General features: G+C 54.7%; 9 protein-coding genes across 9 annotated transcripts; 7 read left to right on the top strand and 2 right to left on the bottom strand.

Annotated features, from left to right (window-relative positions):
• Nucleotides 1–383: 383 nt before the first annotated feature.
• On the top strand, nt 384–1,023 carry BDY24DRAFT_340921 (MAPEG family protein; the record flags this gene model as incomplete). The annotated part of the gene is made up of 4 exons (XM_076637420.1): nt 384–501; nt 595–669; nt 753–864; nt 942–1,023. Coding segments are annotated over 4 exons (387 nt in total), but the record flags the coding sequence as incomplete, so codon positions are not given.
• A 567-nt stretch (nt 1,024–1,590) lies between these two features.
• BDY24DRAFT_415485 (PPP1R11/YPI1 family protein) lies at nt 1,591–2,240 on the top strand (the record flags this gene model as incomplete). The annotated part of the gene is made up of 3 exons (XM_076643453.1): nt 1,591–1,607; nt 1,680–1,873; nt 1,993–2,240. 3 exons carry the CDS (start codon nt 1,591–1,593, stop codon nt 2,238–2,240), a joined length of 459 nt encoding a protein of 152 aa, XP_076496138.1.
• A 793-nt stretch (nt 2,241–3,033) lies between these two features.
• On the top strand, nt 3,034–5,538 carry BDY24DRAFT_340898 (eukaryotic translation initiation factor 3 subunit D; the record flags this gene model as incomplete). The annotated part of the gene is made up of 7 exons (XM_076637418.1): nt 3,034–3,113; nt 3,251–3,680; nt 3,767–3,882; nt 3,964–4,247; nt 4,381–4,930; nt 5,103–5,295; nt 5,437–5,538. The coding sequence occupies 7 exons, from the start codon at nt 3,034–3,036 to the stop codon at nt 5,536–5,538; spliced, it is 1,755 nt and encodes a 584-aa protein (XP_076496137.1).
• A 1,157-nt stretch (nt 5,539–6,695) lies between these two features.
• RNR2 (ribonucleotide-diphosphate reductase subunit RNR2) lies at nt 6,696–9,128 on the bottom strand. Its single transcript, XM_076640628.1, has 9 exons — nt 8,804–9,128; nt 8,632–8,671; nt 8,413–8,517; nt 8,167–8,300; nt 7,982–8,076; nt 7,689–7,904; nt 7,477–7,604; nt 7,236–7,395; nt 6,696–7,124 (listed from the first exon to the last, which is right to left on the bottom strand). Exons 1-9 carry the CDS (start codon nt 9,004–9,006, stop codon nt 7,030–7,032), a joined length of 1,176 nt encoding a protein of 391 aa, XP_076496136.1. The 5' UTR covers nt 9,007–9,128; the 3' UTR covers nt 6,696–7,029.
• A 1,584-nt stretch (nt 9,129–10,712) lies between these two features.
• BDY24DRAFT_441677 (uncharacterized protein) lies at nt 10,713–13,403 on the top strand. Its single transcript, XM_076644632.1, has 2 exons — nt 10,713–10,803; nt 10,867–13,403. Exon 2 carries the CDS (start codon nt 10,867–10,869, stop codon nt 13,081–13,083), a length of 2,217 nt encoding a protein of 738 aa, XP_076496135.1. The 5' UTR covers nt 10,713–10,803; the 3' UTR covers nt 13,084–13,403.
• Nucleotides 13,404–13,614: 211 nt separating this feature from the next.
• BDY24DRAFT_370443 (uncharacterized protein) lies at nt 13,615–14,804 on the bottom strand (the record flags this gene model as incomplete). Its single annotated transcript, XM_076638109.1, has 5 exons — nt 13,615–13,870; nt 13,962–14,077; nt 14,199–14,312; nt 14,362–14,494; nt 14,710–14,804. The coding sequence occupies 5 exons, from the start codon at nt 14,802–14,804 to the stop codon at nt 13,615–13,617; spliced, it is 714 nt and encodes a 237-aa protein (XP_076496134.1).
• Nucleotides 14,805–15,063: 259 nt separating this feature from the next.
• On the top strand, nt 15,064–18,500 carry BDY24DRAFT_390219 (uncharacterized protein). The gene is made up of 13 exons (XM_076640627.1): nt 15,064–15,157; nt 15,225–15,302; nt 15,385–15,399; nt 15,515–15,598; nt 15,694–15,940; nt 16,023–16,229; nt 16,370–16,499; nt 16,604–16,733; nt 16,824–16,933; nt 17,011–17,100; nt 17,205–17,719; nt 17,826–17,891; nt 17,984–18,500. The coding sequence occupies exons 1-13, from the start codon at nt 15,126–15,128 to the stop codon at nt 18,452–18,454; spliced, it is 2,175 nt and encodes a 724-aa protein (XP_076496133.1). The 5' UTR covers nt 15,064–15,125; the 3' UTR covers nt 18,455–18,500.
• A 105-nt stretch (nt 18,501–18,605) lies between these two features.
• TAD2 (tRNA(adenine34) deaminase) lies at nt 18,606–19,976 on the top strand. The gene is made up of 5 exons (XM_076640626.1): nt 18,606–18,737; nt 18,802–18,906; nt 19,046–19,251; nt 19,343–19,446; nt 19,563–19,976. The coding sequence occupies exons 1-5, from the start codon at nt 18,657–18,659 to the stop codon at nt 19,772–19,774; spliced, it is 708 nt and encodes a 235-aa protein (XP_076496132.1). The 5' UTR covers nt 18,606–18,656; the 3' UTR covers nt 19,775–19,976.
• Nucleotide 19,977: 1 nt separating this feature from the next.
• On the top strand, nt 19,978–24,117 carry STO1 (Sto1p). The gene is made up of 11 exons (XM_076640625.1): nt 19,978–20,351; nt 20,428–20,525; nt 20,625–20,847; nt 20,934–21,089; nt 21,193–21,342; nt 21,445–21,684; nt 21,769–22,244; nt 22,361–22,548; nt 22,725–23,387; nt 23,505–23,770; nt 23,881–24,117. Exons 1-11 carry the CDS (start codon nt 20,274–20,276, stop codon nt 24,028–24,030), a joined length of 2,688 nt encoding a protein of 895 aa, XP_076496131.1. The 5' UTR covers nt 19,978–20,273; the 3' UTR covers nt 24,031–24,117.
• Nucleotides 24,118–24,336: the final 219 nt, after the last annotated feature.

Genomic DNA, 24,336 nt, shown 5'->3' with positions numbered 1-24,336 from the left:
AAGGAAACGAAACGAGGCATCAATCGCGTCCACACCTCTTTCTTCTCTCCCTCCGAGGCGAAAGATTAACGGCTTTGCGAGCCTTGCCCTCAATCTAGCGTACCTTTCGGCATCGTCGCTGAGAAGGCCTCCTCCCGGCCTCGAGACCCTTCGAGCCCGAGGGCTGAAACTGAAACGGTGAGCTCAAAAGCGCCAGCTGTTTCCTCTCCTTCTCCTTCATTTCCCATCATCTCCTCGACCTCTTCTATCCCAAAAATGGCGCCCATCGAAGCTCTGTAGGTCCAGTGTCCTCACTCTCACACGTCCCTTCGCTCGCAAGCTCTTCCTGTTCGTTCATCGCTGACGGCCCTCGTCCATCTTCTTCGTTTTTGTTCAGCTCTTTCCTTCCCACCCACTACGGTTTCGTCGCCTTTGGAGGAGCCTTGACCTTTCTCCTACATGCCTACCAGACTCACACTGTCTCCCAAGCTCGGAAGGTAGCTAAGATCAAGTATCCTCAGTGTGAGTGCGAGTCGAGTCCACTTCCCGCCCTCCGTCCACTCTCAGCCCTCCCTCCGAACCGTTCACTCACGCTTCGACCTTCTCTTTCTTCAGTCTACGCCGAGAAGGCTCAAATGGACGCCAACCCTGATGCTGTCAGGTTCAACTCTCTGCAGAGAGCTCATGGAAGTCAGTCCCATCGGCGTTGGCGACCGGACTCGTTCCGTCCTTTTCACGGCTCACCTTCGATGCTCTCCCTCCTTCACGAACAGACACCCTCGAGAGCATGCCTCAGCTCCTCTTTGGTGCTACTTTCAGTGGGGTTCGATTCCCTATCACCACTGGAGCTCTTCTCGCGATTTGGGTGCTTGGTCGATTCTTGTTGTGAGTCGGTCGTCCGTCGTCACTCTCCTCGTTCATTTTCATTCTGACTCGCTCCTTCCTTTTCATCGATACTGCAGCACCATCGGATACGCCTCTGGAGGTGCTGAAAAGCGGTTCGCTTACGGTGAGTCTCCTCCTTCAGATCAAGTCAAGAGTTGAGCGACGACACGCGCCTCTTTCTTTGCTGATCTTTCTTGCTTTACGCTTCGTTCGATTTCACCAGGAGGAGGCCTTCACTACATTGGAGCTTTGGGAGTGATGTTCCTAACTTTCTGGACTTCGGGAAGCATGATCTACTCGGCTTGCTTTTGAGCGACGCGTCGAGGGCTGAGATTGAATGGATTGTTCTGGGTTTTGAGAATGCTCGGTTGATGAGAGTGGTCGTAAAGTCCTGAGCCGATCTGATGTGAACTTTCATACTGCTTCATAGGAAGAGAACGGAATTATAGACTTCCTCTGACCTTCCTAACGCTCGTCGAGAGGGAACAGCGAGCTCGTTCTCGCAACGCTGACTCTTGACTCTCCGTGTTTCTCTATCGTCTTGATCTCGCGTTGAGATAAACGTAAATCGAGGACTCCGATGACACGAAGCTGGGCATTTCTTGGTGACGACGAAAAAGAGAGAGGCTGGGTCGGGAAGGAAGGGAATGACTGTTCTGATTAAGGCGAGCTCAACTTGAGGTCTCTTCCAACCAACTCCTCCTTCCTTCCTTCTTTTGACCAACCATGCAACGGCAAGCTTCGTGAGTCACTCTCGCATATCCTCTTACTTCGCCTTCACTCTACTAACCTTCAATTTCGCTCCTTGCTCCCAGACCACCAGTGAACATCGGCTCTCAAACCCAAACCCTCCCTGCTCCTCCTCCTGCTCCAACAGCCGAGGAAGTAGGCACCCTCCGGCTTCGAGGACGCCATGTTATCGCTGAGGGAGAGCTAGGGACAGGGAGAGGAGTCAAGTGGGTTGAGGGAACGATAGACAACGAGGGTATGGGGAGGAAGAGCAGTAAAAGTGAGTCTTTCCCTCCCGAACCGTCCCTTCCTCCCACCACCCGACCTTCCTCTTCCTTTCTTCTCCTCGGCTCTCCTCGAGCTGACTCTCTCTCTCCCTCCCTCTCGAACCCTGTTCAGTCTGCTGCATCTATCACAAACCCCGTCCGTTCGACGAGTCCTCCTCCGACGAGTCGTCTTCAGAAGAGGACGAACCTTCGAGGAAGGGCAGCGGTGACGCTGGCCCTTCGTCTGGATCCAAGAAGAAGGTGCATCGGAAGCATGGGCATTCTCATGGTCCTGGAGAGGAGTGCAACGACGGGAAGGGTGGCAGTAGTGGGGAGGTGAACAAGCTTGACGGAGGAGGGAAGGCTGGGAGGTTAGCTTGAAGAATGGAGGGAGCAGGAGGAGGAGAACGTCGTGAGTTTCCCTTTCTGTTCCGAGTTCGTCGAGGTTGAGTGCTGGGTGCGAGAGCGGCGGGAGGATATCTAGGGCTCGGGCCTGAGTCTTGTAGAGATTAAGGAAGTGCTGACTCTGATCTCTTCTGACTTTCTTGTTCGATCCCAAGGGAGGAAGAGGACGAGCTCAACAGGTCGCTCGTCTTCTTCGTCGATGTTGCCTTTGTAACAACAGGATTCAGCTATATTTCTCTTTGACGATATCACGAGTTTCTGGGACTTTTTCCTGTGGACAGGAGAGGTTCTGTGAGAAGAGAAACGAGGATCCAGGAGAGGGAGGGAGAGGGTGAGGAGAAGGCGAGGCGTCGTTCGCTGATTAAGAACAGGGCTGAAGAGCTAAGGATGTTTTGGTAAGGAAGTCTGCTCAGTCCAAAGAGCTCTCATTGAGTAGAAATATGCTTGGATACGTCTACGAAGGTTTGGAGCAGAAGAGGAACCGACGCTGGGCTGAGAGACGACGCGTTCATGAGGGGGTCGGCCTTGGTCTTGCCTTTGGCGCTCCCAGTAGATTTGGAGGCTACTTTTTTCGGGGGCTATATGCTGCTAGATCTTCCTCACTCTACATGCAAGATCTCGAAAAGCAGAACGCAAACTTTTCCTCCCCTGCTTCCTCTAGATAGCTCGACTGCGTTTTTTCTTCCGAACAAGGAATCTCGAGGTCGCTCCCTCCCTTTCCTTCTCCCTCAACTCTCACCCTCCCCCTCTCCTCTTCTTTTCTCAAATTATGGATTTCGTTCTTCCCGAGATCATCGACAACGACTCCTGGGGACCTTCGGGATCCCACCTTCCTGGAGCGTTCAAGGAGTGAGCTCTCCCATCCTGCTTCCTTCTTTTTCACGAGCTCTCTCCTCTCCTTCCTTCCCTTTCCTTCCAAGCTGACCATCCCCTTTCCTTCCTCCTCTTTCTCTCCTCTTCTTCTCGTCTTCCTCTGCTCCTCTTAGTATTCCTTACGCTCACTACAACAAGTCTGACAAGATTGATCGAATCGCCGAGTGGTACGACGCTCCTTCTTCGACCTCGAACCCTTCGCGATCCAACGCCAACCGATCCTCCAGCAACCGTCGAGATCAGCAACCCGCTGGAGGTCCTTCCACCAACAACGCCTTCGGATACGTCCACGACGAGGACGAGAAGAGCTTCTCTCTCGTCGACAACAAGTCCGGAGCTGGAGTCAAGCCCAGGGGAGGAGTTGGACTTTCTCGAGGAGGTCGAGGAGGAGCTTCCGGAGGTGCCAGCAGAGGAGGAGCCAACGCTGGACAGAGGAACGGAGCTGGAGCTGGAGGAAACGCTCGAGGTGGACAGCGTGGTGGAGCTCAGAGGGGTGGAGGACAGCGAGGTGGAGGAAGGGGAGGATGGAACAGCTGGAACCAGGTGCGTTCGACAACGAGATCTCGAGCTCGCGTTTCAGCTTTTTCCCTTCATTCAAGCTCACCTTCCTCCTGCTCTCCCTTCAACAGAACACCCGAACCAGGGAGTCCTCCGTCGCCATCAACCCTGAGTGGTCCATGCTCGAGGAGATCGAGTTCGCTCGTCTCGCTAAGCTCTCCCTCACCGTCGAAGACCCCGAGACTCTGTGCGTCCCTTCGTCCCTTCCTTCCTTCTACACGTCGTGTTCTTTCTCTTGCTCACCCACTTCCTTTTTCGCTTCCAACAGCTCCTCCTACGGTACCATCTACGCCTACGAGAAGTCCTACGACCGAATCAACACCAAGACCTCCCTTCCCCTCCAAACTATCGACCGAACTCGATACAACCCAACCACCTCCGACGATCCCGTCATCCAGGAGCTCGCTTCCAAGGACTCGGCCACTGTCTTCGCTACCGACGCCATCCTCAGTTTGCTCATGTGTGCTCCTAGGAGTGTCAACTCGTGGGATATCGTCATGGTCAGGGAGGGAGACAAGTTGTTCTTGGACAAGAGGGAGGGATCTGCTTTCGGTGAGCTTCGACTTCTTCTTCCTCTTCTCGTCTCTCAGCTTCTACCTACGCGTTCTCGAGGCATCCCTCTCGAGCTCTTTCTAGTCTAAGAGATGACGCTGACTCCCTTCTGTCCCTCTTCCCTCCTCTGCAGACTACATCACGGTCAACGAGAACGCGTCCGACCCTCCTCCCGAGGTTTCGGAAACCGACGCTTCCAACTCTGCCCCCGCCCTCTCCCTCGAAGCCACCTTCGTCAACTCCAACTTCGCCTGCCAGGTCGTCTCGGAAGCCGAGGCCTCCACCAAAAAAGCCTCTCGAGTAAACCTCGGAAACCCCAACCCCTTCTACTCCCCAGGAGAGGAGACCGATCCTCTCGCCTCGTGCGGTTACCGCTACAGGAAGTTCAACCTCTCCACTCCTTCCGAGGGATCCGACGGAGTCACCATGGTCGTCAGGACCGAGGTCGATTCGGTTATCAAGAGCGTCGAGAAGGGAGGAGAGGACACCTTCGTTACCGTCAAGACCCTCCTCAACGGACCTACGGGAGCCTCGAGCGGTGGAGTGCCTGCGGTGGATTGGAAGCAGAAGTTGGATACTCAGAGGGGAGCTGTTGCCGCTATGGAGATGAAGAACAACTCGGCGAAGTTGGCGAGGTGGGCGGTTCAGTCGATTTTGGCTGGAGCTGAGGTTATGAAGATGGGGTGAGTCTTGTTCCCTCTTACTGTCTCTCATCTCACATATACTTCTATCCCAACCCGTCGCTCTCCCCGAAACCTCTTCCTCCCTCTCGTCGTTCTTTCTTTCGTCCTTTCCCTCGCCTTCAACTGACTCACTCCTCCCTCCCTCGCTTTCGCCTCTCGCCTTTCTTCACAGTTACATCGCTCGATCTACCCCCAAAGACCACACCCGCCACGTTATCCTCGGAACTCAGTCGTACAAGCCCAAGGACTTTGCTGCTCAGATGAACGTTTCGGTTTCCAACGGATGGGGTATCGTTCGAAACATCATCGACCTTTGCATGAAACAGCCCGAGGGACGATACGTTCTTGTCAAGGACCCCAACAAGGTTCGTTTCCCATTTCGTTCTCTCTTCATCCACTCTTCTGTGAACGAAAGAGCGCCTCGAGCTCGCTCGCCTCGACGCGTCTCACCTCTCCCTCGAGCTTCAGCTGACCTCGTTCTCCCTTTTCCCTTCTTCCTCGATCAGGCCATCATCCGACTCTACTCCGTTCCTTCCGACGCGTTCAACCCTGAGGGAGAGAACAACGAGGAGGGATCGGACGCTGAGGCGAAGAGCGACGAGGAGTAGGTTTTGATTTCTCTTCGAGGTTTGGGGGGCATCGCGTTTTGGATCGGGAGGAGAGATCTCAATGAGATCTTGGATACCTTCATTTGCTTGTTGAGCATCTGAGGAAAGATGAAGAAAGCGTCGCTCGCGGACATCACACCCTCCTTGTTCGCAAGGATCTGCAACGAGTACCTCCAGCAGGTCGCTCGGTTGCATGCTCGAGTAAATATGGGTACACCTGGTTCAACGCGGCTGAGGACTTCCAAGGCGAGTCCTTCTATTTCTCAACGCGTCAATCGGGACGTCTTCAATCCATTTCTGACATCGTTCCTCTTTCTGAACTAGATGGAATTTAAGTTTCTCGAGCTCGTACGTGTCTCCTTGCCCCTGTGATCTACTGATGCGAAGCTGAGCCCTTCAATTATCCCTTCAGCAGACCACCGAAACTCGTCCCTCGCGTCGTCCACTCGAGGCCTGCGGTTCTTTCGTTCAACTCGTTGATTCACCTCTTCTTTTCTTCCTCAGTCAAATCCCGATCTTCGCCGCCTTTGAATACCATCGACTTCGTTCTTTAGGCATGCCTCCCTCTCCTTTGGTACGTCGTTTTGCCCCAGGGAGGGTTGAGAACTCGAAACGACGGCAACTGACCTCTTTCCCCGCTCCACTTCCTCAGCACTCCTCTCTCACCCGAAGCCGCTCAATACACCTCTAAAACCTCCTCAGTACGAATCAACGATTTCATCACGACCTGAACACGACCTCAAGGTCGCAGCGTTTCACTTCGTTTCTTTCCACGCGTCGTGGTCTGGCCCTCCACCTTCCGTCTCTTATGACTTATCAACGTCGTCCTTCGGATCTTACAGACATTTCGAGCCTAGGATCCATTGCCATCGATGAGCTTCAGACTTTGCGTTGAAAGAGCGAGTCCATGCTTTCTTGCCCTGAGATTGAGAAGACCCGTGCTGCTCGTTCGTTCACTTCTGATCTCCGAGTTTCGTGAGCTGTGGAAGGCCCAGTGCCTCTGGGTCTGCTGGTATTGTCGAAGATGACCCGGCCCAGAGCAAAAAAAAGATACGAAGACACGAAGAAAGTCCCAATCGAATCAAACTCTTCTCGTTCGCAGTTCCCACACCTCCGGATCCTCCTCTCCTTCCTTCTTTCCTCGAGACCGCTGGAGATTCCAGAGAAGTGAGAGCTTCTATAATCGTGCAACAGAGAAAGGAAGATGAGCACCCAAAAGCAGCACCGGAGAACGTTAACTAGATAAGGTAAAAAGGGAAGAAACAAAAGGGTAAAAGGGAGCACGAGAGAAAGCAAAGAGGGAAACCGTCAAAAGGACAAGAGAGATCGTGATAGAAAGGGCGTCAAGAGAGAAGGGGTAGCATGGATGCGAGAGGCCAAGCGTACGTTATTTATGGGGTGCAGAGTGGGGGAGGATAGGAAAGGAGAGGGAACAAATCGAAGGAGAACCGGAGAAGGGAAAACGAAGGGAGGAAGAGAGACGCGAGACGTTTAGAAGTCCTCCTCGATGGTGAAGGTCTTGGCGGCGTTGGGGTTGTGGACCTTGCCGTCTCCAGTAGACTGGTTGACTCCGGACTTGGCGTAGTCTGAGAGAGAAGAGAGGGAGAGAGGGAAGAGAGAGGTCAGCTTCGGCTTCGACGAGACGCGACGGGACTTCGAGTTGGAGAGATCAAGGGAAAGAAGAAAGATGGACTAACCGGACACTCGCTTCTCGAAGAAGTTGGCCTTTCCTTGGAGCGAGATCATCTCCATGAAGTCGAAGGGGTTGGTAGATCCCCAGTGCTTCTCGTTTCCGAGGGAGACGAGGAGTCGATCGGCAACGAACTCGATGTACTGGCACATAAGAGTACAGTTCATCTACAAGAAGGAAAGCAAAGAGACAGCGTCAGCTACGAGAACGAAGATCGGGCTCGAAGGAAAGGGAAAAGCTAAACTCACTCCGATGAGGGAGACGGGAAGAGCGTCGCTGAGGAACTCCTGCTCGATGGCGACGGCCTCCTTGATGATGGAGAGGATGATATCGGGGTGAGTTCGTCGTCGGAGGTGAGCGAAGAGAAGGCAGGCGACTAGGTAAGAGGAAGAGAGGATGCCGATCAGCTCTCAAGTCCGGTCAAGCGAGCTCCAACGGGGGAAGGAGGAGGAGAGCTCACAATCGGTGTGAAGACCCTCATCCCTCGAGATCAACTCGTTGGAGAACGTAAGTCCGGGCATGAGTCCTCGCTTCTTGAGCCAGAAGATGGAAGCAAACGATCCGGAGAAGAAGATTCCCTCGACGGCAGCGAAAGCGACGAGTCGCTCAGCGAAGGAGGACTCCTTCGAAGAGATCCACTTGAGAGCCCAATCGGCCTTTCGTCGAATGCAGGGGACTGCGAGGAAGAGAAGGAAGGAGCAGTCAGCAGATGCTCGAAAAGAGGATGTACGGGTAGAAGAGCCGAGGACTGACTGGTGTCGATGGCGGTGAAGAGGAAGTCTCGCTCAGCCTCGTCCTTGATGTAAGAGTCGATGAGGAGGGAATAGGTCTCGGAGTGGATGTTCTCCCTGCAAGATCGAAGGCATGGTAGGTCAGCTTAGGCTCTCGAGCTTCCGAGGGGACAAGAAGAAGGAAGGAGGAGTGGAAGTTGAGCTCACATCATGATCTGGAAACCGTAGAAGCATCGAGCCTCAGCGGACTGGACCTCCTGAGAGAATCGCTCGAGGAGGTTCTCGTTGACGATACCATCGGAAGCAGCGAAGAAGGCGAGGACGTGCGAGATGAAGTGCTTCTGTGAAAGTCGAAAAAAAAAAGTTGGGAGCAGATCGAGATTTGGTCAGAAATCACGGTTCGTTGAAGGAGAATCAAAGGGAGGACGAGGGAAGGAAGGGAAGGGGACGAACCTCGTTGTCGTTGAGCTTGTTGTCCCAATCGTGCTGATCCTTGGAAAGGTCCATCTCCTCAGCAGTCCAGAAGGAAGCCTCGGCCTTCTTGTAAGCTTGCCAGATCTATGAAAGGGAAGGAGGGAGGGGGAGGAGACAGGTCAGACCACTGCGGGAGAGGAAAAAGATGGCTCGACGCGAGGGAAGGGAAGGGAGGGTGGAGGAAGAGAAGAGACTCACCTCCTTGAACTTGATGGGAAAAAGAACGAATCGCTTCTCACTGGGGTATAGAAGAGAAGGAGCAGAAGACGATGAGCTCAATTTCGAAGGAAGAGGAGCTTCGTGGCGGGAAGGAGGCGGGTGGGAAGGGAAGGTCGGTTGGAAAAGAGAAGGAGAAGGAAGTCAGACTCACGTCTCTTGCAGCAGAGGCTCGTCCTTCTCCTCGCATTCGAGATCTCCAACGAACCGCTTAGCGAGAGCCTCCATGTCGACGACGACGGGCTCAGGCTTAGCAGCCTCCTCGAACTTGGATGCAAGGGAGGTGGGCTTGGTGAGGTCGAGGTCAGAGATGCCTTTGGCGGCAGTCTTGGAGGGAGTTTCGACGGAAGCAGACATAGTGGTGGAGGTGGTGGAGAGGTGGTTGGTGGGGAGAAGGGAGAGGGAAGAAAAAGAGGGTAGGATGGTGAGGGTTTTGGAAGGAGGAGGAAGGGAGGGAAGGGGGGAGAAGGATGTGGTTGGGAGGAGAGGGAGGGACGCGCTCGAAACTGCAATTTAGAGAAAGGGCGCAGTGGCTTCGCGACCTTCGAATCGAACAACAACAAGCAGATTCTCGGGTTTTCACGTCCCTGACTAGCTCAGAACGCGTTAATGAAGCTTCGGGAACCCATCAGATATACATTGCACCTTTCAAACAACTCATTCGACGCGCCAGGAGGGCAGGAAGACGCGTCGTTCCACTGGAAGTCGAGAGGAACCGAAGCCCCGATCTCGTACGAGCAAGGTTCCAACCTATCAGCGACGTTCGGCTGATGAAAAGAGGTGGGGTTCCCTTCGGAATCAGAGCCGACGTCCCCACAGCGCTCAGAAAATGGGAAATCAACAACTCATCTAAGAAGAAAGTCGCGTTTCTCATCCTTCTCATGCTTCAAGTCCTCGTTCCCAGCGCTCTGGGACGTCGTTTCTTTCGCTGGAAGAGTCGGAAGACGAGGATGCATGATACCTTGCCTTCATAGAACGCTCCGAGTGGCCGCTCAGATAGGCAAAGGACGGCAAGAAGAAAGGAACGTGGAGAGTTCCAAAAACGAGTCGGCGAGACGCGTCGACTTCTTCTGCCTTCTTTTCCACATAGCGAGCTTTACCACATTATTTTTCTCCATCTAGCTCAAATATAGGTCACCCAGAATTCTCCTGCTTCCGGGAGTGCACGTCTTCGCGAAAATGAGAGAGCTGGGAAGATCCTGGACGTCGAAAGGAGCTCATCTCAAACGAGCTTGATTTCGAGCGAGCTCTGCCATCTCTCGGCGGCGAACTTTTCCGATTTCTTCACTTCAGGATCCAAGGTGAACGCCGCTAGATAAGTCTCCCTTGAGGTAGAGGAATGAACCGCTCGGAGGTCGAGAGTGCGTGGCGAGATGGGGGAACGGAGGAGATTCCTTTGTGAGCCCTCGTCTTCTTTCCATCACTGGTCCCAACGGACGACTCGTTCTTCCTGCGCGATGGAGCTGTTCGTGCAGACTCGCCCTCAGGCCTTCTTCTTTTGGGCGAGTCCCTCGAAGAGAGCCGGATACGAGCGTACCGAGGAAAGGGAGGCGAAGGGAACGAGACGCACACCTTCTCCGACGTCTCCTCCGACATCTCCTCCTCCCGCCCTCCCTCTCTCTCCCTCTCTCTTTTTTTTCGCGAGACAACGAGTTTTTTTCTGGTTTGCTCTTCCTTTTAGAAGCTGAAGATTTTCATCACCCTCGTTCTGCCCTCTTAATGAATCCCACGCGGGTCCCAAACGAGGGCCTCTCCAAGGGCAAAGGAAAAGGAAAAAAAGCGGAGAAAGAGAGAGCTGAACACGCAGCTCAAACCCTGAAGAGGAGGAGGTGTGGTGAAGGTTCGGAGGTTGTTTTTTCCAGGCGCGAAAACCTGCTTGAGTAGCAGGAGGAAGAGGGGGATCAGTCCTCTTCGCCTTCGTGTTTTGTTATTTTGCGGCTGCAGAAGATAGGGGGAGCTGTCGAGGGCCTGACGTCTTCATAACAGCTCGATTGGAGGCGTTTCAAACTCGTCGATCGAAGGAAAGAGAGCAGGCACCCCTTTTGAGAGACACCAAACAACCTCACTCTTTTCCTCTCTCCTTCAACAGTCACAACACTTCTCCCTCCTCTTCTCCTTTGTCCTTATCCTCGTGAAGACTTTCTCCTACAAGTCGTGAGTCTTCTCCTCTCTTCTAGGTATCTACTTGAGCTTTCGCTGACGATCTGCCTTCTCTAGATGCACCTCTTCAAGGCAAAGCGCGTCTCGAACCCAAAGCCGTCCTCCTCCTCCTCCCCTTCCTCTCCTTCCCTCGTCCCTCCTTCCTTCCCTCCTTCCTCGTCGGACGCCTCCTCTTCGAAAAGGAACTCCAAGTCGTCCAAGAAGAACGTCACCACCATCTCGAAACTTTCCAAGAGGACGCTCTCTCGTACAACCTCTGCTCAATCCTCAACCTCTTCCTCCTCCTCCTGGTCCTGCCACGGCGCACCTCACTCGTCGTCCAACTCCTCTCACAATAGAGACTCGGTCCTCTTCGGATGGAACGGAGCGGATGTATCATCATCTAGGCTACCTCCTCAGCCTGGTTCTGGAGCGAATGATGGAGAACTACGTTCGGATGCGAATGATTCGTGGTGGGGGAGGATCGAAGGAGAGGGAGGGGAGGAGTTGATGAAGGACGGTCAGGACGAACTGGACGGATGGGAAACCTCTCAGTCTGGACGGATGGCTTTCAGTCCCTCAGGCGAGAGTTCGTTCTCCGGAGAGGGCAAAATGGACGGGCGTAGATCGACGTCGAAGAAGGAGGCAGGCTCCTTAGGCAGGTCAACGGGACGAGGTGCGACATCATCGTCTCCTTGGTCGTCGTCTCAAGCATCCTCCTCCCTCAATTCCAGCCTAGGATCCACTCCCCATCCAACTTCTACTTCCTCTTTGGCCAACTCGTCGTCGAACTCGTCCAACTGGATATCTAGAGGTCTTCGAGTCGACACGGAACAACTCCCTCCTTCGCCCTCAGCCATGTCCTCCGTCCAATCCTTCATCTTCCCTTCCTTCCACGCCTCCTCCTCTGCTTCATCGACACCCAAACCTCCTCCCGCTACTCGTCAACCATCCTACCACGTCGACTTCGAGGACGAAGATCCCTTCGCTTGTCGACCAATCCAACAAGAACGTCGAACGTCCAACTCGACCATCCCCACAACCGAACCTCTTCACCTCTCGAAACAACCTCAACGCCCTCGCATCACCAGCGTTCAATCCAGCGCTTCCGCCCAAACCTCATCACCCTCTTCCGCTCAATCCTCTCCTGGGAACTCTTCTCCCCCATTACCTCTCCTCCCTCGACCTCCCCGATCCTCCTCTCGTCCAAAGGCCGCCAACCCTTCGGTCACTCGAATCACTCGAGAGCGATCCTCCTCCACGGCTTCCATGTCCACCACCAGTTCCTCCCACTCCTCAGCATCTCCCGACGCGTCGAGATACGTTTCCCGAGGACCCCCTCAGCACCCAGCTCCCTCTCGGCCTCCTCCTCCCATCCCAACCGCGACGACCATCGCTCCCTCCTCCTCCTCTCATTCGCTGGATCTCTCGAACTCCCACTCGACGATAGGATCGGAATCGGATGAGGAGCTGGATGGAGTTTGGGAAGGCTTCTTGAACGAGGTTGTGGGAATGAAGGTTCGACCTGGAACGTCGACGATGCTGGAGGGAGGAGGGAGCGACGACGACGACGTTTCGTCAAGGAGGAAACCGTGGGAGGAGAAGCCTCTTCCTGCTATGCCGGAGGAGGTCGGGCTCTCGGTAGCCTTGAACCTGGAGGATCGAAGAAGTACCGTCTCAGGACTGGCGTACCTCGACGAGGACGAGGAGGACGAAATCGCGGATCAACCTTTCAGTCTCGACGCGTCCTTCACCGCCAGCGACTACAAGTCCTTCACCCGTAACATTCACAACCACCTTCCAACTTCCACCTCCCTTCAATCCATCCTCTCCCTCGAGATTTCAGCCTTCAACTTCCCCACTCCTCCCGTTCACCTCCCAACTCCTCCCGTCGTCTCTACCTCCATCGCTCCCTACCATCGACCTTCCCACTACTCCAACCTCTCTACTTCTTCGACCATGTCCTCCCTTTCCTCCGTCTCCAACGGCTCCTCCATGCCCGTCACTCCCTCGTTCGCTCCTCCTCCCGAGAGAGAAGACAGCTTCGGGAGCAAGGCTCTTCAGCCCGTCGTCGACGTGGAGGACGAGCAGAACCTTTGGGGAACCAGCGGAACAGTCAGCCACAGTCCTGGAGCTTGGTCGACGGAGGAGGAGGGGAGGAGGAGTCAGTGGCGAGAGGGAGAGGAGGAGGAGGACGAGGATAGGACGATCGCTTGGGGTCAAAGGGAGAGGAGTGCGCGGGCGAGTGAGGATTCGGAGAGGAGCGGGACGGTCGCTTGGGGAGAGGCGCTTTGATTTGTCTATTTCTTTCTTGGGTTGACGGACTTCTTTCTCGACTTATCTATTTTTATTCGTCTGCAGGTGTCCTGCTGTAATCTACCGTTGTACCGACTAGCTTTGGCTCTTTTCTCTCCCTTCGTTTTCGATCTCTCTCTCTCTCTTTCTTACCTTTGGACTTCTGTTCTCATTCTCTCTCAGGCTATCTGTTTTCTCACGATCTTGGTTCTCGCTTCCACCGTATCTATCTCTCAGCTCCCTCATGAATCCGTACCATCAGCTTATTAAGTCTGATCGGTCTCGCCTCGTGTCAAGAGCTCTTCTTTGCTTCTCGAGAGTCACTGAAAGAAAAGGCTCAGTCGCCGACATCTTTCCATGCTCACTCTGTACTTCGATAAGGTCGATGCAAAGTGTTCATAAAGTTACAGCAGCTGCCGCACAACAACATCCAACCCGACGCGTCTCCCGTTTCCCCTCCCACCTCTTCCAACCCAGTCCCTCCCCAGCCGAATCCTCCCCTCCCTTCCCCTCTTCTAAATCCTTCGACTTCTAGACGTCATCCTGCTCAGCAAACAGAGGCTCAATCTCCACCTTCGACCCTGCAGGAACGAGCGTCGGATCCAGGTACCTCTCCTTCCTCTTGATCCTCGCGGTGAAGTTATCCTTCCACTTGATATCGGGGGACGAGTCGGTCGAGATTGGCGTCGATGAAGCCAAGAGGGAGGGTGATGACTTGTCTGCGGGCGAAGAACGAAGAAGAGAGAGAAGAAGAAGGGAAGAGCGGCGAGTGGGTGAGGAGAGGTGACTGGGACGCGTTCGGGAGACGACGAGGAGGAAAGGAGGTCGAAGAGGAGGAAGACGAGGACGCTTGTGTGAGCATGAGAAGTAAGACGTACTGTTCAGACCTCAAGATACCCAGTAAAAGTCGATTGTAAACAGAGACGGGAAGGTGCGCCTTCTTCATTCCTGCGAGGATCCCAGGAGCGTCAAAGCCTGCCATCGATTGAGAGAACTGCGAATGAAGAGGAAGAAAAAGAGTGGTCGACGAGCAGAAGATTAGCGAGGCTCGAGTCCCGATCAATTCGAGCGGAAGAGGGACGACGAGACGAGACGAGACGGGACGAAAGACTGACGAGCATCGCAGCGTCATGGAAAGGGAGGTTGTGCACCTCGTAGACAGAGAACTTGTCTGCGAGATCAGTAGCCTTGGGGTTGTACTTGACGTTGATGTAGAAGATCTCGTTGGCCTGTGAACGAAGGAGGAGGGAAGAAAAGAGACGCGTCGGTCAAGCGAACGAAGCGAAAAAGAGCTGGACGGCAGACGGAGAACGAACACATCGATCTCGGTTCGCCTTGTTGTTGAGTCAGAGAGCTTGTTGAGTTGGCTCCTTGATGTTGTACCCGAACAGAGCTGGCCACTCGCTGAGATCTGAAAGAGAGGAGGAAACGAAGGGAGGGAATCAGGACGGAAGTCAGCTTCGAGCCTCGTCTTTCAAACAAGGGAGCGCAAAATAAGGAGTACACACTGCTGAGCAGTACATCTCTAGTGAGCGAACTGAGGAAGAAGACGAGTCAGCTTGAGCAAGGGAGGCGTCGAGAAGGAGAGGAGGGGGGAGGGAGGGATTCGGGAAGAGGTGAGCTCACCCGAGCAGTTCATGAGCGACTTGAAAGGAGGTACTGTCACGACGAGAACAGCCTCCTGAGAGAACGGTAGTCTTGGTCTTTGTTGGGTTCGACATGGCGATGCTAGGAAGAAGCCAAAGGAGGAGAAGCAGGCGAGGCGAGGTGAACGTTGAGGTGAGCTCGAGTCTTTGAGGGAAATCAGTCTCCCCGTCCCTCCCTTTGACCTCAGCTCCTACTCGGCCGATATGTAAAAGCCCGATGAGTTAGAGAGAGTTCTATTCTAGACTGGGTTCTACGAGTATCTCAAAAACATGTAGAAATACCAGATCGGAGCGAAGGACCAACGCGGTCTGTCTCTCGCTCGAACCTCCTTCTCCTCCAACTCCATCTCCCCCTCTTCCCTTCCCTTCCCTCCTTCCCTTCTCCTTCTCAGAGCAATGGCTCCTCCTCCTCAGCAGATTAAACAGACGTGCGTATCTCTCGATGTTCTCGAACTGAAAGGATGCTGACCTCGAGCTTGATTGGGAACGGAGCAGCTGGACAACCAAGGTCGTTGAGCTTCCAGGAAACGGGCGAATCCTTTGCGTGGCAGACATCAGAGGAGACGTCTCAGAGTGAGTCCATATGTACGGAGATCAAGATATAGAGCATCTCAGAGAGCTGACCTTGACGTTTGTATATCTTCTTTGCCCTCAGGTTGAATCGATTGGTGTGAGTTCGCTGTCCCTTCTTCCTTCGAGCTCACTCCTCCTTCTCCTTCTTCTTCTCTCAAACAGTCCATGCTGACCACCTTCCCTTCTCCCTTTGCTCCCACTCTCTCAAACAGCGACGAGACTGGAGCTTCAGCTGTCATCATGACTGGAGACTTTGGTCTCTTTGAACCTGCTAGTTTGGAGAGGATCGCGGACAAGTGAGCTTCCCATCTTTCCTCCTGCTCCTCCTCGTCTGCTTCCACCCTTGTTCCACTCTTCCTGTCCCCTCTGACTGTTGCATCCTTCTTTCCAGAACTCTCAAGCACTTGATCACCTACTCTCCTACGCTCTCAGCCCCCCTTCGAACCAAACTCCTCTCCCCTTCCCTCTCTCGACCGGCTCTCCTCCCTCTCCTCGCACCAGCAGACGGCTCCTTCCCTCTCTCTCAGTTCCCCAAACTCCTCAACGGTCAACTCAAGCTCAAGGTCCCTACCTTTGCAGTCTACGGAGCTTGTGAGGATGTTCGTGTCGTCGAGAAGTTCAGGACTGGAGAGTACATGGTGAGTGACCCTTTTCCCTTCCCTCCGTCGCTCACCCCCGTTCGGAGCTGACCCTCCTTCCCGTTCTCGTCGAAACCAACAGGTCGAGAACCTCACTATTCTGGACGAAGCTACGACTCGGGTCGTTGAGGTTGGAGGAGTGAGGTTGAGGCTTCTCGGTCTCGGAGGAGCGGTCGTCGTCGCTAAGATGTTCGACAACGGAGAGGGATCAGCTACGATCGCTGGAGGAGGAGGAACTATGTGGACAACTGCTCTTCAGATGGGAGAACTGTTGGATACGGCTCAACGTGTGAGTCCAGCTTCGATGGAGGGTGGAGGACGAAGATGGAGACGAGAGCCGCGCGGCGCGTTTCACTCCCGCGTCTCCTCGACCTTTTCTCCTCCTGCTTCTTCGAGAATGAGAACTGACCTTGAAGGTCTTCTTCACAGGTCTACGATCCATCCGAGACTCGACTTCTCATCACCCACTCATCCATAGGGCGAGAACCGCTGCTGTCTCTCCTCTCCCTCGCTCTCAAAGCCGACCTCACTATCAGCGCCTCCCTTCACTTCCGATACGGTACGTCTCGCGCCTCGATTCAGCTGTAGAGCAGTCTAAGTACAATCATTGCTTCGTCCAGCTCCTGGCTGACTCGTCTCGCCTTCCTCTTCTCCTCGAAACAGGGGCCAGCTTTAATGAATTTTCGGTACAAGACGAGGGTGGAACCGCTTGGTGGGCGAAGATCGCTCGAGGAAGGACGAGATTCTTGGACGTTTGGGACATGGTGAAGAGTCAGGTTGAGTCTGTCATCGAGTGAGTCTGATTCTCTTCCAGTTTTGGCTCTCGATTCGACGCGTCAGTTGAGCTCAATACACACCGCCTCTTCCTTCTTTCTATCGCCAGCTCGGAACAAAAAGTCTTCCTCGACAAGGCTCTCGCTGTGATCAACCGGATGCCTCCTCCTCCTCCGATCCCAGGAGGACCTCAGGCGGAGGACCCTGCTTGGAAGAACGGTTCGTTCTCGTTCCCTTCGAATCGTTTCTCGTTTCGTTGCCGTCGCTGACTCTTCGGTCTCTCTTCATTTCTTCAGTCTGGAGCTGGAACCTCACAGATTCCGCCTTCGGTCACCTTCTACTGATCGTCAAGGACGGGAAGGTCGCTTCCGAACTCAAAAGTCAAGGTTCGTCGCGTCTTTCTTCGTCGACGACAGCGATATTTGCCACGCGTCCCTTCGCTCACTCGAATTCGAGACTGAATCTTTGTTCTACTTCTTTGTTGCTCCAGGTTTCAACTTCTCGAACCGAGTAGCACCTTCGACAGGAGCTACCGCTACAGCAACCACCGCCGCTCCCACTCCTTCCTCCGCTCTCCCTCCCTCCTCCTCGACCTCCCAACTCCAACCCTCCTCCGTCCCTTCCAAACCCCCACCCTCCGGCCCCAACTCTTTCCCTAGCCGATCCTCTCCATCTCAAGACACCAACCGATCCCCTTCCTCTCTCGGTGTCAAAGGAGGACCCAAGAACGGAGGAGAACGACCCGCCTCCCTCTCCTCTTCCTCCCCCGCTGCTTCCCCCAACAACGAACCCAGACAGCCCTCAGGTCTTCCTTCGGCTCCTCCTTCCGTCTCATCGGGCCACGAGAGGAACTCGACGTCGTCGCCTATCTCGCCGACGAGCAACCTCTTCGACGGAGGACGACAGAAGCCGCCTAGGAACCCTCATACGCTGTTTGTGAACCAGTTGATGCCTCCTGTGACGGAGGCGGAGATGAGAGAGTTCTTTGGAGCTGGAGCTGCTGGGGTGAGTGGTCGAACGAGAAGCGTTCTCTTCGCGTCGAGTGAACGGTGAACTGACGCGTCTTCTTCTCCGTTTTCTCTTCCACCTCTCCGTTTTCGTCGTTATTCAGATTACTCGAATCAAGTTCTCCTTTGATCACGTCACCGGCATCCAAAAGAAGTTCGCCTACGTTGAGGTTCGTCTCTCTCTTCCCACTTCCTCCTCTCCCTCTTCTCTCTCCCTTCCGTCTCAAACCCCAACCCTGACCTCTTTTTTCTCCCCATGCAGTTCATCGACGCCCCCTCCCTCGACCTAGCCCTTAACTCCCACTGCCCAACCCTCAAAACGTCCACGCCTCGAGTCCAACTCTCCGATCCTCCCTCCGCCTCTGGCGCGGGTGGTCCTCCTTCCTCCCTAGGATCCGCCTCGGGTTCAGGCGATTTCTCGGGAGCAAACGGGTTTGGAGGAGCTAGGGGAATGAGAGGTGGACGAGGAGGACGAGGAGCGAGGGGAGATTTCATGGGGAACGGAGGACGAGGAGGTGGGAGGGGAGGGTTCAGAGGTCAGGCGAGAGGTGGAGGAGCCGTTGGAACTGGTGCGGTTGGAGATGGAGGGGATGGAGGATGGGGTCCTGGAGTGCCTGTTGCTAGTCCTGGTGCTCCTGCTGGAGGGCCAGGGGAGGGGAAGGCGTCGAGTCCTGCTGCTCCTCCTGCGACCGCCGCGCCTGCTCCTGCTGCTGCTTCGACTCCTACTGCTTAGCTCGTCTTTTCTTTCGTTGCACGATTTCACTATGCCTTACCTCGTACCTTTCTCGAACGTTTGAAGAGAGAAAAGCAAAAAAAGTAAACTTGCCCGCTCCAAGGTCCAAGACTCCCTCTGACCTCGTCAAGTTCGAGAAGTTGACCTCCAACCAAACTCGCCTGCCTCCCTTCCCTTCCTCCCAAAGACCTCCTCCAGAACGATGGCCAACCAAGCTGTGTACATCCCTCCGGATCAACAGGATCCGATAGATCGAGCGTGGATGAGGGAGGCGCTCATAATGGTGAGCAAACGAAGGGAGGGAGGAAGGAAGGAAGAGAGCGAGCTGACCCGTTTTGGTTCTGTAGGCCGAAGAAGCTCTTCACGCGAACGAAGTTCCTGTTGGATGTGTGTTTGTTAAGGATGGGAAGGCGATTGCGAGAGCTAGGAATCGGACGAACGAGTGGAGGAATGTGAGTAGAGGAAGAGTTCGTTTTCTCCTTTGTTCGAGCTGACCTTTTGCTCCTTCCTCCTCTCCCTCTCGTCGTCGTTGTTGTTATCCGTCCTCTCTCTCGTTCTCTCTCCCACCACCACCCACCTCGCCCACCTCAGGCCACCCTCCACGCCGAACTGGAAGCGATCGACCATATCCTGCCCATCTTCCCAGCTCCCTTATCCTCCGTGACCCTCTACGTGACCGTCGAACCCTGCGTCATGTGCGCTTCAGCGTTAAGGCAGATTGGAATAGGAGCCGTCTACTATGGATGTGGGAACGATAGGTTCGGAGGCTGTGGGAGCGTCATTGGCGTGAACGAGGAGTGAGTCGGTGAAGGAGAGGTGAGCTCGAGTTCGAGTCGAGTCGAGGGCTGATTTCTCTTTTTCCTCCCTTTCCACTTCCTTTGCGTGCAGCCCCGTCATGGACTCCTTTCAACCCTTCCGAGCCTGGGGAGGTTACTACAGGGAGGAAGCCATCATGATGCTCAGGAGGTTCTACCTCTCCGAGAACGCGAACGGTGAGTCGAGTTTCTCTCTCTTTCTCTCTTTCCTCCTCCCGTATCTTCCTCCTCTCTTTCTTGCAACTTCTAAAATCCTCAACTCACTCTAAACTCCTTCGTTGTCGTTCTCGCAGCCCCGAACCCCCGGAAGAAAACGACCCGAGTGCTCAAGTTCGACATCCCTCCTCCCTCCTCGTCGCCTGTTCCGTCTCGTCCGTCGTCCGTGCCTCCTCCACCGATACCTGCTCCAACAACGACGGAGGGGGAGTCGGAGGAGACGAGTCTGTTGGATTCGCTGGTAGAAGGCGTGGTGAAGCCTGTGCGGAAGGCTGTTGGGTTGGAGTGAGACCCGCGACGAGGAGCGAGGGAGGGAGCGGGAAGACGTAGCTTTTTAACGACGACTCGTATGACTTTTTCTGGATAGATTTCTAATGTTCTCTATCCACCAACAAGCCTGAAGCCAACCTCTGCTGTCTGGAGATCCTTAAAAACAAACAAAAAAGGAAGCGTTCGGAGCTTCAAAAATCGAAATCTCAATACCGCTCTCAACTCCTTCCCTTCCTCCCTCCTTCCTTCCCTCCCAACTCCCTTCCTCTCCCCCTTTCCCTTTCTTTTCCCCCAATGTCCTTCAACGGAGGATATCAACAACAACAGTCCTACGGCGGTGGTGGTTACGGTGGTGGTGGCAGATCCGGCGGAGGAGCAGCAGGAGGAGGCTACCGAGGTCCTCGACGTCCTCCGAATCAGCAGCAAAGTGGGTGGTTCTCGCTTGGAGTTGAGGGGCGGAAGAACGAGAGCTGATAGTTCTTTTGGGTTGATTAGATGGTGGTGGTGCTGGAGCTGGTATGCGAGACGGGCAACCTCCCCCTGAGAGTGCGGCGGAGAAGATCAAGAAGCAGATCTTGAAGGTCGGAGATGGGTTGGTGAGTGTGTTGAGGTCGTTTCCTTCGCTTCGAGCAAAGAGCGAGCTGACCTCCGCACAATTTTTGTGAAATGTAGGAATTCCACGCCGAAGACGACTTGCCTCGACTGGCTAGGATGGTAGAATACCACTTCACTTCTTCGACGGGAGCGATCCTCGAAGGATTCAGGACGGGGTGAGCTCTTCCTCCTTCCCTTTGCTTCCCTCTTCCTTTCCTTGTTGTTCTCTTACCTATCACTGACGCGCTTGACTTTTTTCTCTTGCTCGTCTCCAGAGCCACTGAACAACCCTACAAGATGCCCTACTACGCCGCCTTGATCTCCCTGCTCACCAACCCTCCCAACGCGCCTCCTCCCTCCTCTGCTTCTGGCGAGGCGGATCCCAAGGAGGAAGAAGCGGGAGAGAAGGAGACCGTTGGAAGGATCGTGATGACGGATCTGGTTAGAGCGTTCAAGAAGAGTGTGGACGAGAGGAAGTGGAGGGAGATTAGACTCCTGGTGAGTTTGACAGGAAGGAAGACGACCGAGCTCGGGTTTGGAAGAACGACGCTGACGATTTCGTTCCGTTGTTGTTGCGTCTGTAGATCCACCTGTTCGCTCACCTGGTCATCACCGGAACGATCTCTGTTCAGAGCTACCTCGAGCTGCTTCAAAGCTTCCTTTCCGTCGTGGACGAGCTCGGAGTGAGCGCGGCGAGAGCGGAGAGGGTCGTCGTTTGTGTTGGAGAAGCTTTGATCAGGGTGAGTTCAACCGACACCCTCTAAACTCTTCTGTACTCGAGTAGATACTCTTCTTCTTGATCGTAGCTGACCCGTTGGCGCTGCTTGTTCTTAACGCTCACAGGGAGGTTCCGTCCTGCACCGACACGACTCGAAAGCCGTCGATGCTCTTCTCGCTGCTATCGAAGTCTACGTGATGACTCGACAAGCTAGGAAAGATCTCGTGTCGCCTTACGGAGGATGTATCGGAGAGGATCAGCCTGAGGAGGAGGATGTGAGTGTATCTCTCTCTCTCTGCTTCCCATCTCGAACGCTTCGTTCGTTCGTTCGAGCTCGAGCTCACTTTCCCTCTTCCCTTCGCTTCGCTCGACGACAGACCCTCACCCACCTCCATCACGCTCTCGGAGAACTTCGAGCCAACGACTTTGCTCCTCCCGCTTTCATCCCTCGAATCCACACCCTCTTCCCCGACCGAGTCAGCGATCCAAAGGGAGAGTTTGTTCTTCCAGCGGTGATGGTCCCTCCTGAAGTCGTTGAGGTTGGAGATGGCCACGGAACGAGCGAGACGAAGGCTGAGGGATGGGCTACTTGTGAGATTGAGTTGTTCGATGACGAGGTGAGTCCGATCGTCCTGTTGTTTGCGAGAAGGAGACTTGGGAAGAAGCCGAGCTCACTTTCCCTTGCCCTCACCTTCGTTCAGATCGTCCCCTCTCCCTCCACCACCTCCGGCTGGATCCTCCGTCAACTCGTCCACGACACCATCTCCATCTTCGAAATCAACCGAAAGGAATGCGCTCGGATCCTCCTCGAGTTCCCCAACTGGTTCGAATCAGGAAGCTTCAAACCCCCTCCCAACGTCTCCCTCCCTCCTCCTTCCTCCTCCGACTCCGCCACGCCTCCTTCCACCTGGTCCCTCGAATCCCTCATCGTCTCCTCCATCCTCTCGACCATCATCGTCCTCCCAGCACCTCAGTTCCAGGTCGCCTACTACACGTCGCTCTTGATCGAACTTTGCAAGCTCAGTCCTAGCACGGTCGCCCCTCCCGTCGGGAAGAGTGCGAGGAAACTTTATGCTGCGTTGGACCAGGGTCTGGATGTGGAGTGCAGTAGGAGGTTCGCAGAGTGGCTGAGTCAGCACTTGAGTAATTTCGGGTTCCAGTGGCTTTGGAAGGATTGGTGAGTCTTTCGCTCTTCGCGTCTCTTCCTTTCTCTTCGACGCGTCGTTCGTTCGCGTGCCTCGGGACCGAACTGACTCGTATCCCTCCTTTTTTCTCCGCTCTCTCGACCAACAGGGTCCCCGATCTCGAACTCCCTCGACTTCACCCTAAACCCTCCTTCATTCGACGAGTCGTCGAGCTCGAGACGCGTCTCTCTTACCACGATCGAGTGAAGGGAACCCTTCCTGAACCGATGAGAGAGCCGGCTGCTGGAATCATTCCGGCTGAGGCTGAGGCTCCTCGTTACGATTACGAGGACCCTGGTGAGTCCATTCCTCCATTCCCCCGTTCTCTGATGTCCTGTCGAGACGCGTCGCGTTCGAGGGAGACGAGAGAATCGAAGCTGACTTCTCGTCCTTCCTTCTTTCCTTCCTTTCACGTCCTCCTCCTTCCCTCTTTCCGCCCTCCTTCTATTTTTCGTTCCTCGCACCTCCCTCAGAGCACGAATCCTACAACACAGCAGCAACCCTCCAAAACCTCTTCCGAACCAAAACCCCTCCCGAAACCGTCCTCAAAAACCTCTCGGGCTTCCCTCTCCAACCCGCCAACGGTCCGCTCACCACCCTCACCCGATCGATCACCGTCCAAACCCTCCTCTTCATTGGAGCTCGATCCTTCTCCCACTTCCTCAACGCAACCGAACGGTACCTCCCTCTCCTTCGTGGAATCGCCACCACCGACGCAGAGCGAATGGACGTCCTCACAGCCGTTGGTCGGTTCTGGAGGGAGAGCGGACAGATGAGAGTGATCATTGCGGATAAGCTGATGCAGTATGGAATTGTTGGAGGAGAGGATGTGGTGAGGTGGGTGTTCAGTACGGGGAGTTGGGGAGTGGGAGCGGAGGCTGGCGAGGGGAAGGATGGAGAGGAGTGGATGGCTGGACAGAAGTGGGATTTGTTGAGGATGGGGGTCGATAAGGTTAACGGACGGGTGGTGGGAGTGAGGAGGAAGATTGTGATGCTCGAGGCGGAGGAGGAGGAGAGGAAGGGAGGGAGGAGAGCGGCGGCGACGGGGATGGGGATGGATGAGGATGGGAATGGAACGGCGGGGATGGAGATGGATACGACGCCGAGTGAGGAGGTTTCGGGTGCTGGAGGAGATGGTGAGCCCTCTTTTTTATCTTCCTTCCTCGCTCTTCCCGCTCTCTTTCGTCGACGCCGCCTCGAACTGACGCTGTCCCTCCCTTTCTTTCTCTTCCTCGCTTTCCTCTCTTCACCAGACAAATCCTCCGCCTCCGCCGCCCTAGCAGCAGCTCTCTCCGCTCTCTCTTCCCTCCAGCAGACCCAAAAAGCAGTCCTCGTCGCAGCAGCTTCAGCTTTCGTCACCTCCCTCCTCCCCTCCCACGACTCTTCCTCCTCGGACGACGAACCCAAGGGACTCGCTGGGTTGCTTGGGAAGGGTGGATGGGAAGGACGATCGGACTGGACGGAGGAGGATTGGACCGTCTGGAGTCGATGGGGCTGGTGGAGGGAGTTCTGTCGCTTGGTGAGTTTCGACGCGTCTCTTCTCCCTTCGTGTTTCCCTTTCCTAGTGTCGGAGCTTCGTTCGCTCGGATCACTGACTCCCCCGCTTTTCTATTCAATCGTGCATCGCAGTACATCCATCACCTTCGAACCTACACGTCAACCATCGACGCTCTCGTGTTCTCGTCGCTCTCGACCCCAGTCGAGGGAAGCGAGGAGGAGAGGGCTTTGAAGCTCGTGAAGGGAGTTTGGGAGGGTGTGTTGGAGGTTGCAGGGTCGTAGCATGATCTCACATTTGTCTGTTCCTTGACTATGTCCTTCTTTTATGTCATGTTTCTCATTACCTCGGGATGAGGAGAAATTAGAAAAGCACAAGAGGATCGGCTCTCAATTCTACTACAGACCTCGGATCCTGAGAGAATCTAGCTGGCTGGGGAGTTAAAGACTCCGCGTAAACGATGGAGTATATCAGAACAGCTACAACAAAGTTTTTCCTGACGACTTTTCGGAGACTGGGTTCGAAGACGGCAACCAAGTGGAGGGGAGAAGAATTGGTCACGTACTAGATACCAACACGAACCCACCATA

Source organism: Mrakia frigida (assembly GCF_051309035.1).
Source record: "Mrakia frigida strain ATCC 22029 unplaced genomic scaffold BDY24scaffold_17, whole genome shotgun sequence".
Classification (NCBI taxonomy): Eukaryota; Fungi; Basidiomycota; class Tremellomycetes; order Cystofilobasidiales; family Mrakiaceae; genus Mrakia; species Mrakia frigida.
The sequence above is the reverse complement of the archived record's forward strand: the minus strand, read 5'-3'. Positions and strand labels throughout refer to the sequence as shown.

What these genes read in the sequence shown, in the direction of transcription:
- BDY24DRAFT_441677 (XM_076644632.1), top strand. Translation starts at nt 10,867, where the DNA reads ATGCACCTCTTCAAGGCAAAGCGCGTCTCGAACCCAAAGCCGTCCTCC.
- RNR2 (XM_076640628.1), bottom strand. Translation starts at nt 9,006, where the DNA reads ATGTCTGCTTCCGTCGAAACTCCCTCCAAGACTGCCGCCAAAGGCATC. An exon ending in GAGCCTCTGCTGCAAGAGAC is followed by an intron (nt 8,672 to 8,803) that starts GTGAGTCTGACT and finishes TCTATACCCCAG; the next exon opens with TGAGAAGCGATTCGTTCTTT. An exon ending in ACAAGCTCAACGACAACGAG is followed by an intron (nt 8,301 to 8,412) that starts GTTCGTCCCCTT and finishes CGACTTTCACAG; the next exon opens with AAGCACTTCATCTCGCACGT.
- BDY24DRAFT_390219 (XM_076640627.1), top strand. Translation starts at nt 15,126, where the DNA reads ATGGCTCCTCCTCCTCAGCAGATTAAACAGAC. An exon ending in CCTCAGCAGATTAAACAGAC is followed by an intron (nt 15,158 to 15,224) that starts GTGCGTATCTCT and finishes GGAACGGAGCAG; the next exon opens with CTGGACAACCAAGGTCGTTG. An exon ending in GGACCCTGCTTGGAAGAACG is followed by an intron (nt 16,934 to 17,010) that starts GTTCGTTCTCGT and finishes TCATTTCTTCAG; the next exon opens with TCTGGAGCTGGAACCTCACA.
- TAD2 (XM_076640626.1), top strand. Translation starts at nt 18,657, where the DNA reads ATGGCCAACCAAGCTGTGTACATCCCTCCGGATCAACAGGATCCGATA. An exon ending in TGAGGGAGGCGCTCATAATG is followed by an intron (nt 18,738 to 18,801) that starts GTGAGCAAACGA and finishes TTGGTTCTGTAG; the next exon opens with GCCGAAGAAGCTCTTCACGC. An exon ending in CCTCTCCGAGAACGCGAACG is followed by an intron (nt 19,447 to 19,562) that starts GTGAGTCGAGTT and finishes TCGTTCTCGCAG; the next exon opens with CCCCGAACCCCCGGAAGAAA.
- STO1 (XM_076640625.1), top strand. Translation starts at nt 20,274, where the DNA reads ATGCGAGACGGGCAACCTCCCCCTGAGAGTGCGGCGGAGAAGATCAAG. An exon ending in CTCGAAGGATTCAGGACGGG is followed by an intron (nt 20,526 to 20,624) that starts GTGAGCTCTTCC and finishes GCTCGTCTCCAG; the next exon opens with AGCCACTGAACAACCCTACA. An exon ending in TTACGATTACGAGGACCCTG is followed by an intron (nt 22,549 to 22,724) that starts GTGAGTCCATTC and finishes CACCTCCCTCAG; the next exon opens with AGCACGAATCCTACAACACA.